Source organism: Clytia hemisphaerica, unplaced genomic scaffold (assembly GCF_902728285.1).
Source record: "Clytia hemisphaerica strain Z4C2 unplaced genomic scaffold, Clytia hemisphaerica genome assembly, whole genome shotgun sequence".
Taxonomy (NCBI): Eukaryota; Metazoa; Cnidaria; class Hydrozoa; order Leptothecata; family Clytiidae; genus Clytia; species Clytia hemisphaerica.
This window is the reverse complement of record NW_027104027.1, coordinates 91,150-105,556: the sequence shown is the minus strand read 5'-3', so window position 1 is coordinate 105,556 and position 14,407 is coordinate 91,150. Positions and strand designations below refer to the sequence as shown.

Genomic DNA, 14,407 nt, shown 5'->3' with positions numbered 1-14,407 from the left:
TATTTTTTTATTATAGTTTCATGAATTTTGACGGGAATTTGGATTGCAACGTGTGTTTTGTTGTTTGATGTTTTCACTCAACGCCATCAAAAATTGTCAAAAAGCAAATTTCAGCAAAAAGCATACTTTAGCCTATAACTTTTCAAGCCTTAAAATGATCGTTATGCACTTATAGGTACCTAAGAGTGGTTTTATTCAAATTACTGACTAAATTTCACTGGTAAAGAATGCTCCTGTGGAGCACTGACCTTGAGGGCCGACTGGGACGTGCCGCTGGAGTTTGAAAAGTGGATCCTGTCATATATGAATTTTTGGTAATTTTTTTTTGGCACCTTTTCAGAGCGAAAAATCATCTTTTCATCATGAAAAATGGCAAAACTGAGGCAAAAATGACTGCAAGTAGGCGAAAAATTAAATTTGTTTCAAATTTCCAACCTGAAAAATTGTGAAAAATAACCAAAAGTCGACCCTGTCAGGCACACATCTTTTTGGAAAAATAATAAATTTGGGACCCTGTCAGACATCTTCAGAGCCTAAAAAATGGACCCTGGCCAGCAGCGCGTTCCCGAGTCAATTAAATTTCCTTGAAAAGAAGGAAATATTCTTAGCCTATCTTAGTTTTTTGGCAAATTCCATCAAATTTTTATAAAAAGCATGCAATCAAAGGCTTAACACAAGACTATTTTATCAAAGTGCTTTTGATGCTTTCGAAAGAAAATTTTTACAAGCAAACAATTCTTAATCTACTACACGTTTTTAATGTAAGAACATAAGGCTTCGATGGCTTAAATATTAAGAAAAAGTTAAGGACATTTTAAGGCTTTGCAGACGCCGCAAAAGCCCGATTTTTAGGGAATATTGACAAAAATACTCGAAATGATGAAAATAAAACATGTTAAGAACATTTTTAGGCATAAAACTCAAAAAGTTAAGATCCAAAGGCTTCAAAAATTCTGGAAAAAAGCGTATATTAAACTCAAATTTTCGGAGCTACAAGCATATTGACTTCAGTTTTCAGGCCACTGTTTTCGAGCAAAAGAAGAAATATAATATCTAGACTTCTTTTCTGGTCACCAACGGGTCTAGTAAGATTAAGGAAGTTAACCTTCCTGGATACTCTGAAGAGAGAAACAGGTCTCGAGATTGAGGAAATAAAGACAGTCATGCATGATAGGGTATTGTGGAAGGAAGGCTACGCAAATTTTCCAACGTAAGTCGAAAGACGATGATGATGATATTTAATTGCAAGATAATTATGCTAATTAATGTCCGCATGATCAATGAATTTCAAACAGGCCGACTTAAATTAGATCTTTTGACCCCCATGAATATTTGATTGCACAATAATTATACTAATTTTAAGTTTGCAAGATCAATGAATTTTCAAACAGGCCGAATTGAATTTACAACTGTAGAGGAGGGACGAAATATTCTAAATCTTGATGCTTTAATTTTCTTTGGGAATTACACCACCTGATTCGATTCTGTTTGTGGCGTCAATGATAGATTATAGTAGGCCGGCGCAAAACTGGCTGAAAAGACGTCAAGCAACGAATAAGAAGCTTCGTAACGTCAAATTTTAGTCAATTGCAGCAATAATTTTTTTTGACGTCAGATATTTTTTTAAAAATAACTCGTGGTAACATATTATTTTCGATGAACAAACAAATGTAACTAAATCAACATATTTTTTATAAACACAAACACACAAAAAGATGATTTTGGTAGCTTATCAACTTTTGTTTACCACTTTGGTGGCTTCCATAATCGGGAATCAATGGACTACAGCTGCTTCGATTGGATTATACCATGGCACCATTGGACACCACAAACAAAACCGATGCTTTCAGTTTCATAACAGTACCCAACGCTTGGTTCATGCTACCCTTGAATCGAACACTATAAATGAAACATTGTTTTTTGTTGAAGCGACTGGCCGCTCGAAGACCAATCCTAAGCGTAAGCTCCGGAATATAACACGAAAAAATTTACAGCTATCTCCACGATTCTTCTTTGGACTAGCTAACAAACGAATCGATGCTGAAATGAGTTTGATCCCGAACATAAATCACGGTGGATTTCTCATCTCTTTAACTTGTCGGCATAGATTTGCTAAAAAACGAGTTTCGATTGTTTTTGAAGCAGCGGTTGAATCTTATCGTTCACCCGACAACTGCTTATATCCTGTCACAAAACAAACAGAATTTACAATGGGTCGTTCCAAAACAATTGATGGTACACACCTCGTTTCTATCAAAAGAAGCCGTAGAGACTCAACCATAAACGATACTAACCCATCTCTGGACTTGGATTTCGATATTGAGGAGCACCAAGGACTCGATACCAATTCAGTGAATCCAAAAGTAACAGAAGGATGTAAAATGGGAAAGAAATTGCAACGTCAACGCAGAGAAACAGGACCACGCCAGGAGCTGAAAATCGAACCTGAAACTAGAGGACCGTTTTATGTTCGTATAAATTTCGTTGTCGATCATAATTTATACAATAAGTTTGAACAGGATACAACTAAAATTACAGATAGAATGAATATGTTGATTCAATATGCTGACACTGTTTACCGTAAATATAACATACGTATTCTGTTGGCTGGTGTTACGATATGGACTACTAAGGAGGAGATCGAATTCAATACCAATTCAGGTGATGTACTCTCTCGCTTCTCAACTTGGGCGGCATCTGGTGAATACGGAAGATCAAGATTTCCCGAAAGTGACCACATTCATCTCATCACTGGTTACAAATTTGCTGGAGGTATGTATTTTTTTTTTCTAATTTCAGTTTTCCTTTCAGTTTCAGTATAGCATTCGGAATATATTTCATAATTTTATATAGAGTTTTCATAATCCGTGTAACAGTGATGTGGGTGCTACACGATAATACGATAATTTTTACAGTTTGTATAAACTTAGCCTTCCTTATTATCTTTTTAAATTAGTCGTCTAGCAATAGACTATGTAGATTGGAGCATATTTTTAAGTTGATGCCTCGTATATCGTAGTTTTATTTGTCGGGCGTTCCTAATTGTAGGCGAAAGGGTACAGGGATGCTTATCTAGTAAGGGTCTCTCGAAGTTACCAAAAACATAAATCAGTAGTAACGTTGAGAAGCTTTCAGGAAATTTGAGATGCCAGTCCCATCCAGGTTCACTTTTTGATAAATTTTTGAAATTAATTAAAATGAGGATATTTTAGAATTTTAACTGTACAATCCATTAGTTGTTTCCATTACGAAGTGAAGGCATTGGAATAATTTAAAAAAGGCAAGCCCATCTGATTAAGACAAAGGCTAAAGTTAGAGAATGAGGTCCACTATATTTAGCTCTGATCTAAATTGTTCAGTAAATTGGAAGAGGACTTTCATGAGGGTAGTGCTATATTTTTTTCTTGGTAAAAGCATTGGAAAGTTACCGCACTCGTTTCACTCGCGTCCCTTTAATCCAGTCTTTTTTTAAGGCAGCTTGTGTGATTGGGGATTTTTCCTTGTACTGGTGTCCATATCAAAGGTTCTTTGAGGGAGATGAGTGATAGGAAGCAATAATGAGCGTGATGCGTGATAAGGGTTATTTTTCGTTTCTCGTGAGGTTGACGATTTTCAAGATCGTGATGAGTAAAAGAAATTGGAAGAATAAAAAATATTGACTTACTGAATTTTTTTGCGCAATGCATCATGGTAATCATTCGGGGAGAATTTCGTTAAGCCGATATCGTCTATTAGCTTTATCACATATTATTTTATTTTCCTTCAGATGTTATCGGCAAAGCGTATTATAGATCAATGTGTGCACCCTCCACCTCAGTTGGTTACACGTCCGATTCACCAAGTTGGGAACTTCATAAAACCGTTTCCATTTTCGTGCACGAGTTAGGTCACAGTCTCGGTATGTCCCACGATGAACACACTTGTGTTTGCAAACATACTAGAGGATGTTTCATGGCTACATTCATTGTGACACCAGCACCAAAGTATTTTACAGACTGTAGCGTCGATGGACTTCACAAGTAAGTATGGTTTTTAAAGACGATTTCTTAGCACAGAATCTTATTTTCAAAGTTAATCTCTAAAACAGTTAAGATGTGCGATCATGAATAGAAGGTGCTGGAACTATAAAAGAAAATTCTTTTCTCTTCCATCTGTTAAACCTTAGCTTTACTATCAAAGGTGGTTGAGTCTTCTGTTGAGTTAAAAGACATCTTTGCTTATAGATAAAATGGTGAATCCCTATCGATTGTATACAGAATAAACTTAAGTCAGGTTTCATAACAATTTTCGAGCATATTTAAAACACAATGACATTCATCATTTTTTAACCCGTGGTAAGATTGGCGGTCGTATTACATTGACGTTCCCGTAAAATTCATTATTGCAATTTATTTCTCAGGTATCTGGACTCGTGGAGAAGTCAATGTCTTCGAGACAAACCTCCAATCGAAAATGCAGTTAAAATATTTGACAAAGAATGTGGAAACAATGTCATCGATCCTGGCGAGGAATGTGATTGCGGGCTTCCAGGCTTTTGCATGAATCAATGCTGCAACCCTAACACGTGTAAACTAAATGAGGGCTCAGAATGCTTTGAAGGTGGATGTTGTAAAGACTGCAAGTTAAAGGCTAAAGGTACCGTTTGCCGAGAACAAACCGATGACTGTGATCTACCCGATAGTTGCGATGGACACGGTGCTGTTTGTCCGAATCATCATAAAGAAGATGGAACTACGTGTGCTTACAACGGGAAATGTGTAAAAGGAAAATGTAAATCACGTACAGTGCAATGCGAACGTCTTTTTGGTAAAGGCACAATGAATGGACCTTACAATTGCTATACTCGTATTAACAGAGTTGGACGAGATTTCGGTAACTGTGGTATTAAGAGATTCCAAAGAAGCTCTCATTACATAGCTTGTAAAAAGAAGGATGCAGAATGTGGCAAACTACAGTGTAAATCACCAACTGTCAATGTTATGCCAATTAACGGATGGAGGACCGCTTATGTAGAAGTAAATTTACGATTTGGTAATGGAAAATGTAAAAGTGCTTTATTTGGCTATGGTGGTCTTGGTGAGGAAGATCCAAGTAAGTTCTTTACAAAAACACTTTCAATAGGAAAAAAAATGAAAACTCGTTCACAGTCCAGTAAAACAATAAGTAAATTCAACATCGGTAAAATAATTAGCTTTTCCTTTAAGAAGGAGTTTGGAATTTACAACTTTAAGGTAGCCTTTTAACATAGGGGGAGGGGGCACGAATGCCTTCAGAAAATGTATGACAGCTTGAGACCGGAATGTAGACTAGCTTATAATTTGAGAGGGATGAATTTTTAAATTCGAGCAACTTAATTTTGAGCTTATTAAATCGAAGTTCACTAATACAAAACAATTGATATAATTGCTAAGAAAATTGCTTGTTTTCGTGGTTTCGAATTGAACTCGGTTGAATTTAGCTCTCAATGAGTCATCTTCTAATCATCCATTTTCATTTTTAGCAATGGTACAAGATGGAACACCATGTGGTAAAGGAGGAGTCTGTAAAAAAGCATCTTGTATAACAGCCGGCCAATTTACCAGTCTATGTAATAATTGTCCCTCTGATAGAGGCTGGTGTACAGAGCGTGGTACTTGCCAATGTAATCCTGAATGGGATGGTCTTAATTGTCAATACACTCTTGAACAAGCCAAAAGAAGTCGGAAGAAGCATTTGAAATGGAAAAAACAAAAGCTATATTACGACAATACAATCAAACCAGACAAATACATCAAGGTGATATGAGCGATGGTTCAAGAATAGACACACAGAATAGGATCAAAGCGGCAGCTGATGCTAAACGTAGACAGGAAGAAGAGGCTAGAGCGAGAGTACGAGCACGGGCTAAAGCCAAAGCAGACGCAGAGGCTAAAAGACGACAAGAGGCTTTGGATGATGTTGGACAAGGGAAGAAGATCAAAAACTTTGAAGTGGTGACCGTCGTCAACGGTGAAGGGAGAATGTACATTCCTCCTCATTTCGTTGTCCTCTTATTGCCATTGTTTACAATCGTCATACAATGTTTGTTTTCATGATTTACATCATATGTAAAATATTATAGAGATTCATTTATTTTTTTATTTGTTAATATATCTTTCATACACTTAAAATCAACGACATCTCAAAAGTTTCTTTCTCACTCTAAAAGAAAGATTGGTACTCTGTTGCTAGGCTACATGGTAGAAACTCAAGGCTTTAAAATCTTGCTTTTGGTATTGTGACGAAGGGAAGTTAGGCAATTGGGGTCACCCTTTAGTTATTGAGGGGACCTCTCAGATCACTTATCTGTTCCTTCGATCAGGGTATCCCTTATTGGGGATAAGTCTATGGACACGTAGTAAAGGTACGCTATTAGATTTCAATCAACATCAATTCTGTTTCTCCAATTAAGCAATAAATATCAAATAAGCGTAACATAAATAACATCAAATAAATTAGTAGCTCTGGCATGTAATTAACGATAGTGTTCTTTCAAGTCCTTCTCCTTCAAGTTCCTCTCTCCTAGTCCTTTTCCTTCGAGCTCTTCTTTCCAAGTCCTCTTCCTTCGAGCTTTTCCCTACCAAGTCCTTGATTTTTTTCCTTTCCTCGCTCATATTTGCTCACCTTATTCAGGGGTCTGGGCTCGAGGGCCTGAACCCCACTCTATTGATTTCTATTCATCTTTCAGTTCATTAATATCGTGTTAGCTCAGTCCCAGTCTCTGTTTGCATTATTCATCAATGATTAGTTTACTAGCTTCACAGTATCTGCATACTTTCTTATGGATTTCTTATAAGTGGTGCGAATGCACATTTAAGAATTGATTTTATGAAGTTAAAATGTCCTTTTCTATTACAAGGAGTTAGAATAAAAAACTGCCCGAGAGGTGCGTTGTTTTAATATAATATCCAGGGGGTGTTTACTAATAAAGTATATCCAGGGGTTCAATACTTCGAAAAATCAATATCCTCAACAGTAGGGGTAAATTTTTTTTCTGGAAAAGCCCAATTTCAGTCTTTCTAAGAAAATTATAGGATTTTTCCTCGAACTTAAAATTTATGATAGTCCAAAGTTGAAAGTTGAATATCCTGGAAAACCTTAGTATCACCAATAATACTTCCTACAATAATATTTGTAGGAATGATCATTTTTGATGTGCTTAGCGAAGCTATTTGATGTAATTTGATCATAATTGATTGACATAGAACATGAGATTACACATCTTTTTCTTTATAAGCAACCAAGTTGCTAAGGATTCAGCCCTGAAATTAGCAAAAAAAAATTCACTTTCTCATAAAGTAAAACGTTTTTGGATGATCTAAGCATGGCAAACGATAGCCCTTGAACCAATAAGCATAAATATGGTATAATATCAGGGGTGGTGAAAGCAAAATTTTCAAAAAATGTAAATGAATGCTAAGCAACCCCAGCCCTGATCCAGAAATTGGAGTTGCTTATTAAAAAAATGTGTAGATGGATTAAATATCACCTTGGTTATATATATAAAATATATTTATCAAACTTCCAGGGGGTTCTCAGAAACAGATAAGAGACGCCTGTTTGAGATCTGTCTTTCCTTTACAGATTTTTTTTGTGTGGTGTAGTTTGAAAGTTTTTATACCGTGTTATAGAAGTTCTAAAGTGATGGAGAAAACGGTTGAAAATAATCTTTTACAAACTCTTAACATCGAAAGATTGGTCGAATTTGACAGTCACATTGGGGATGTTTTTCAAAATGTTTTTTATACACTCTCGAATAACACGGCAATGAAGATAGAAAAAATGGGCATTGTGTCTCATTTCTTAAGGAGTTGGAAAGACACGGTCGGTGCCTCTAGTATCTCAAAAACATTACCATCTATCATAACAGGTAACAAATCTTAATCTAAAACTTGTTCACAATGTCCTGCGGAGGAGGTCCTTGAGCGAAAAAAGTTTTGAAAGACTCTCACTATCCCTTAGCACAAGTAAAATAGAATAATTTTTTTCATTCCATTCAACTTTGAAGCCACAGAAAGCATATTTCATCCAATTGATTTCATAGATATTCAAACCCCACCCATCTTGATATCGTCACCTACTGGCCAAAGAGACAGAGTACGTGATGTTAAGTCTATTCGAGACAGGGGTGTAATCTGAGCTGTTCTGCATCAACTTCCTTCCCTCATGTGCTAGCACGCTAGAGGACTATACTTAAAACATTATATAATGGTCTTAAGGAAACCCGGAAAGGGTATACTTTTTTATAAGAGCAAACTATATAAGAATATAAGGCTTCGCTGGCCAAAATCTAAAGAACAAGTTAAGAACACTTTAAGGTTTCGTGAGCTTTAAAACATCCAATTTCTTGGGAAATTGCACAAGAATGCTCATTAAATGAATGATGAAATTAAGAATTTTTCTAGACATAAAAAATTATTTGAATTTTCATGTATAAAAAAATGTGTGAGTACAACAGAGTTACAATTTTAATGTCATCCCATAACAATTATATACCTATAACACCTATATTATTATATGATACGTATTATAAATGACTTCGTTCTATTTCATCCATATAGGAAGCATCGTTGAAGGAGCTTGTCTTTCTCGTTTATACCATCCCTCACATGAGCAGTCCCTGGAACTTGAAGCCGACATTATGTATATTGTAGGGGTCATCGATGAACAAACCGCAAATCAATGTTTTCAGGTACATAAGATTAAAATGGGTAATGATCATGACGTTTTAACACCCCTGTGTCACAGACCCACGCCCCACTGAAAAATTGGCGAAAATACCCTAGAATTTTAGCCCCGTTGAAAAATTGAATTTAATTTCATCCCCATTCGAAATTCAATGTTTAAAAATCGCACTTCAAAACCATCCCTTTGGATTTTTCAACCTTGGAACTGTAAATTTTCTATCCCCATTGGAATTTCAATAGGAATTATCCCCACTGAGGAAAAAATTTCCACCGGGGCTGTGGAGATAGGGGTGTGTTTTAAAATCATTAACTGGTTCTTATAGAAAAGGATTGATTCCAATATTTTTGAGGAAGTGAATAGTACTGTGACCCAAATACAATTTGTTTATTTTCCCAGGATGAACCCAAAACTGGATTCTTGAAAGTGAAATACTCTCCAAGTATTACAATGTTTACATCTGAGAATCAAATGAAAATTGAAAATGCTGTGGAAATTACACCGGATGGTTGTAAATATCTCAACGGGAAAGAGTTAAAAATTATGCATAAAAATCTACAAGTTAATGAACAGCGGTTACGTATTGATAATGGTTCGCCATGCATTATTACAGTCAATCAGAAAATTAGTGGACCTAGTTCAGAAATCGTCTTCAAAATTGTCCCAATACACCATCAGCATCAAATTGAAAACATCGCGTCTTTTCTCAAAGACATAACACAGCTTTTTGAAGGAAAATGCGAATCTTTCTACCAAGAATTTACTCATGCTCAAGAACTTTGTACAATTCTAGAAAACGTTTTGAAAGCAGTCAAAGAAATTGAGTCAGATCGTATTTTTGATAAGGAGCATGATGATAAAAACCTTCCCCTTCTTTCGTGTGAGGCGGAAGACATCATATCACAAGTGATAGAAAAGTTTAACAGTCTAGACACGAGTAAATTAGAAACCGATTTCAAAGAGATGCACTCACTTTTGGAGGGAATAATTTTGTTATGTTCTGGTAACGAGGACAGTCATGCGAAAGCAAGACTTGATGTTTTCAATATCAAATCTTTGGACCTGACGGCTATGGCCAAAGAAACGCTACAAACTAACCCAATGGTTCAAGAAGTCAAAGGTCAAGGCAAAACCCTGAACGAAGCTGTAAAAGTGTTAGAGATGATTGATATCTCCCTTGTGAAAGCTCATTCGAACTTACCAAATATTTTACAAGAATACAGAGAAAACATCGTCAAAGATGTCGCAAATTTAGTGAAATCTATCGAAGACCGATCCAAAGAAGAATGTTATCACCAAAACATCGATTCCATATCTTTTGATAACGTATCCTGCTTCTACTGTCCTTTCTGGCCCAAAATAGCCGAGGAATGGGTCCACAGAAAACGCCAATGGCCTTCTACGGAACAGATCCAACAAATATCCGATGCTGGAACTTTCATCGTAGCAAAACAAAGCGAGGAAGGTCAACACCACGCCTTAGAATGGAGATGGTCTTTCTCAACCGCAGAAATATCACTGGCAAAGCTTCGAACTTCAACTATGAAGTATTGCTATTTCATTTTCAAAACAATGTTTTATAAATATTTTAAAAATTTCCCTGGTGTTGTAAAATCGTTACCGTCATATTTTGCGAAGACCTGCATGCTGTACGTTTCTGAGCAGCAAAAAGAATATTGGTGGGATGAAAATGGTGTTGTAGGCTCATTACTGCATCTTTTCAAGTTTTTGAAGAAGAGTCTAGAGGAAAAGATGCTTCCCCATTACTTCATCCATCACCTTAACCTTCTCCAGGATATAGACATATCGTTGATAAATCAAGCTCTAAACATGGTCAACCAGATCCTACAAGATCCATCTAATTATCTAACACTAGAGGAAAGCCGCATGGAAATTTTTAACCGAATTGAGAATGAAGTCAACTCACTTCTATCAACTGGAGTGGAAAGTGAAGAGAGGAAAACACCTACAGGATATTACAAGCATTTCACTTCCCTTCGTCAAAAATGTGCTGAAGTTACGAGTAATCTACATCGGTCAGCCTTTCTCGGAGAATACTACCGTCTTCGTTTCCAACAAGTTCACTTACAAAAGCTTATTGAAACCCAAGATAAAATGTTACAAAAGAACCGCGGGAAGGGGCCTGATTACGACCTTATCGAAGAATATTTCGTTAATAACAAAATGGTATTACAAAAACTGGACCAGGAAATCCCAACTATGCGCCGATCCATATCTGAAGCACTGATCGCGATTTGTCATTTGTTGGAAAGATATTGTAAATCTTGTGACGTATGTTCAGGGAAAATCCCTTGTGGCTCAAAATATTTTGAAGGCTTAGTTAACGATTGTAAAAATACTGTTTGTGGAACTTGCTATGACTTAAATCATAAACCATCAACTTTAGCCTCGGATAAGAATGATATCAAGACAAATGACAGGAGTGAGCTTAACAACTCAAATAGTATGAAAGCAGAAAGCAGCCAACGTTTAGTAGACGAAGCAGAACAAGAAAATGGCGAGAGGGTGGCTGGGAATTTACACGATTACAAAGAAATGGACGAGTGTTCAATATATTGTTTTACACAATTCACACATGAACGTCTTGACCAACTGAATGAAGGTTCAACTCAATGCTTCAATGAAGTCTTTGAAGCACAAAAGCTATTGACAACTCTTATAACTGAGATCGGACAATCGACAAGAGAACATTGCTCTCTTCTATCATACCAAGGCGCCTTAATGAACCAAGAATTGAATAAATTGTTTCAAAAATTGGCTGAAAACATAGAACAAGGTATTTTTTTTAGCTTTTTCAATAAAATCATGACATCGTGCGTGCACGGGAATTTTTAACTCTTCTATTCTACTCTGTTCGGTCGTCCATTGCTGTTGGAAGCTCTTCAGGTGTACATCCTGTGTCTGAGCATAGTTGGTATATGGAGGTAGTGTAGGGGAGACCACTGTTGCCTTTACCAATGAAAACACAATTCAATAATAAAATACATTTCAAAATTTCGAAGATACAGGAAAGGAGTTTGTAGAAATCAGTGAATGGCGTTTACCTAAAACCGTTATGCAAGAAAAACCGCATAAAAGGGGGCCTAGCTTCGCGCGTGAATGTTATTGTATTTCTTATGGCATTGCTTTGTTGATGTACTTACAGATGCATATATTAGGTCTTCAGAATTATTTGTTTATCATTTTTCTGGGGTTACTCATACAAACAATATCTTTATTACAATCTAGTTTAAAGACACTAAAATACTTTGTGCACAACCACTTCTATTTAGGATATTGGATCTAAAATTCTTACTTTGATTTAATTTATTTGATTTATTTTCAGAGGTGAAAGAGGAGATCAAACAGGAGATTGGGCACGAAGGTGACCCATCAAACAAAATCGAAAAACACGCGTCATCGTACCAAGAGGCAATCGATCTCATCAAAAAATTGACAAATACTGTCGAAAAGCGAAATCTTATTGAAAAGATCGTATTCAGGGAGTGAAGCTATTTTGAAGTTCGAACGAGTCGAAAAGCAAAATCTTATTGAAAAGATTTTATTCAGGGAGCAAAGTAAAACAAAGAGGAGCTTACTCCTACACGACCATCCGACAAGAAACAAGAATAAAGGGATTATATACAGGGGTTGACGAGTCACACCCTGATTATCCTTAAGCTTGTAAATATATCCCATTTGGACTTGTGCATAGCTTTGTTGTTTGTTTTTGTTTTGAGGGTGAATTTTATGTCAGTTAAAAACAGGCAGCTTGGCTAAGTCTTGGCTGGAATTATGCCTAACTGGATTTTGGATCTTTTTAAACGCTCTAATAAAAAATGGAAGGCTAGTGAAGACTTCGAGATTGAAATTTAATTCATGGCCAATTTTTTGATTTGTTATATTGTAAAAAAATGATTCATCAATTTAATATAATTAACTTAATTTACAAGTGGATACTCCTTAAAACCTACAAAGATTAGAGGTACCCTCTATCTGAAAATTTAGGTGAACTTTTGGACTATAAATCTTTTGTCTTCTTCTTCCCTTCTAACCATGAAGAATTGAATTATTCTTTTATACCTACCATAAGTATACGTGCCTGAAAAGTATAGGTTTTATGACCTTAAATTCAATTGTGTGTTCTCTAGGTCCGAAAAACTTGATTTTTTGAAGGGATTTTTTATAAAATTTTGAAGAACTTTGCGATAATTGAAATTCTTGAAATTAGGTATTTTATGAAAGCACTTTATAAAAGGTTGTAAAAAAGTGAATTATTCAGGTTTTAAAAGATGTTTGTATTCACTCGTAATGTTATAATTAAATTTTAGTGGTAATATATGTAAAAAAATATTTTAGCAAATTTATTATTTTCTAAAAAAAAGGCTAGCACGCCAGAACTACTTTAGTTAATTTTGATAACCAGACTCACTATATCACACTTTGTAAATATATGCCATAGTCCAATTATTATGAATTTCCACAATCATGACACCTATGTTTTTCCCCATTTTGGAAATCTAAAATTTTGTCCAGTGTTGTTATGGAATTTAATTATAACTTGTCAATATAATCTTGACGTTTTTGCTACGAAATTTTGTCTATTCATGATATGCACCATTGCAATGTCTTCCACGGACCCAACAGATGATTGGTTGAAAGTGACGTATTGACTGATTTTTACATCACTTGCAACCAATCAGCTGTTGGGTCCGTAATCTAATGTCAGAAGACATCGCGATGGTGTAAAGAACTCATTAGATAGATTTCTTACCTTATGAGTTGGTTTTCTTTACGCTCGTTAGCCTTGAGATTTCGTAGGAGTTCGTACATGTAATGTTTCCAGCTCACCCAAATAGAGAATTATACGCAGGCATAATTTGCCGTTCTTTTACACCACATGCAGTTAATTCCGGTGATAATCAAAGAGGAATGAATCTCTAGGGGTGGAGCAGTCACTTTCGGTCGGGGTTGTGGACGACGAAGTATGAAATTTGTCGTTCTTTAAAAATTTGTCGTTCTTTTTGTCGCTTTTTAATAATTATTTGTCGTTCTTTTTGTTGATCTGGAAACGTTAGATGGACAGTCTCGTAGATAACTTTGCATGAATTTTACCTAAAGGTTAGAAAAATAATACGATAGAAACAAGTCAAAGCCTCTTCTTTTTATAATCTAGAAAATTATACATATAAGTGTGTGTTAAGCAGGCCCAACGGAAGAGAGGAGACTGGGGAGACTTCAATAAAATGAGATTTTTTTCTCAAATACCTTATAAATTTTATCTCACTTTGAGCCTTTAGCCTCCCCACTCTAACGGTTGTTCCGCTGGGCCTTTTGAGTGCATAAATTACGAACATTTTCAAAATAACCGTTCGCTTCGTCATCTTTTATTTCTCTCTAACTTCAATACTTGGTATTGTTTTTTTTACTATTGTACTGTTACGGGGGTAACATGGAAACAGGGGGTAAAAAATCGAAATTCTCAATATATGCACAGGATTATTTCCAAAAGTTCGCTATCAAGAGAATTTAGAGTTCAGAATTGTTGGGAGGATTTCTATTCTGAATCTTTTAGTACCTCGACTTTTCATTAAGATTCATTGTTCATCCTCTTTGGTGTTTGATGAATGACGTTTTACATCTTTTCCAGCCTCAATCACCTTCGTTGATGCTTTCCTTAGTATAATACTTTATTTGTCTCACT

General features: G+C 35.8%; 3 protein-coding genes across 3 annotated transcripts in view; 2 read left to right on the top strand and 1 right to left on the bottom strand.

The window, feature by feature from the left end:
* LOC136811654 (cell division cycle 5-related protein-like) overlaps positions 1–14,407 on the bottom strand; it is a 38,463-nt gene extending 24,056 nt beyond the window's left edge. The window contains exons 1-2 of the mRNA XM_067068278.1: positions 14,282–14,407; positions 13,478–13,549 (exon numbers count right to left, since the gene is read on the bottom strand). The gene's annotated coding sequence lies outside the window, so the exon portion shown is untranslated. The remainder of the gene's footprint in view (positions 1–13,477; positions 13,550–14,281) is intronic.
* On the top strand, positions 1,654–5,880 carry LOC136811650 (zinc metalloproteinase-disintegrin-like crotastatin). The gene is made up of 4 exons (XM_067068275.1): positions 1,654–2,772; positions 3,767–4,019; positions 4,400–5,091; positions 5,501–5,880. The coding sequence occupies exons 1-4, from the start codon at positions 1,716–1,718 to the stop codon at positions 5,782–5,784; spliced, it is 2,286 nt and encodes a 761-aa protein (XP_066924376.1). The 5' UTR covers positions 1,654–1,715; the 3' UTR covers positions 5,785–5,880.
* Positions 7,574–12,303, top strand: LOC136811653 (uncharacterized). The gene is made up of 4 exons (XM_067068277.1): positions 7,574–7,888; positions 8,580–8,710; positions 9,103–11,500; positions 12,050–12,303. Exons 1-4 carry the CDS (start codon positions 7,663–7,665, stop codon positions 12,211–12,213), a joined length of 2,919 nt encoding a protein of 972 aa, XP_066924378.1. The 5' UTR covers positions 7,574–7,662; the 3' UTR covers positions 12,214–12,303.

Excerpts from the sequence above, each read along its gene's own strand:
- LOC136811650 (XM_067068275.1), top strand. The coding sequence starts at position 1,716 with ATGATTTTGGTAGCTTATCAACTTTTGTTTACCACTTTGGTGGCTTCC. Across the intron at positions 4,020-4,399 it reads AGCGTCGATGGACTTCACAA|GTATCTGGACTCGTGGAGAA; the intron begins GTAAGTATGGTT and ends TTTATTTCTCAG. Across the intron at positions 5,092-5,500 it reads TCTTGGTGAGGAAGATCCAA|CAATGGTACAAGATGGAACA; the intron begins GTAAGTTCTTTA and ends TTTCATTTTTAG.
- LOC136811653 (XM_067068277.1), top strand. The coding sequence starts at position 7,663 with ATGGAGAAAACGGTTGAAAATAATCTTTTACAAACTCTTAACATCGAA. Across the intron at positions 8,711-9,102 it reads CCGCAAATCAATGTTTTCAG|GATGAACCCAAAACTGGATT; the intron begins GTACATAAGATT and ends TTATTTTCCCAG. Across the intron at positions 11,501-12,049 it reads GGCTGAAAACATAGAACAAG|AGGTGAAAGAGGAGATCAAA; the intron begins GTATTTTTTTTA and ends ATTTATTTTCAG.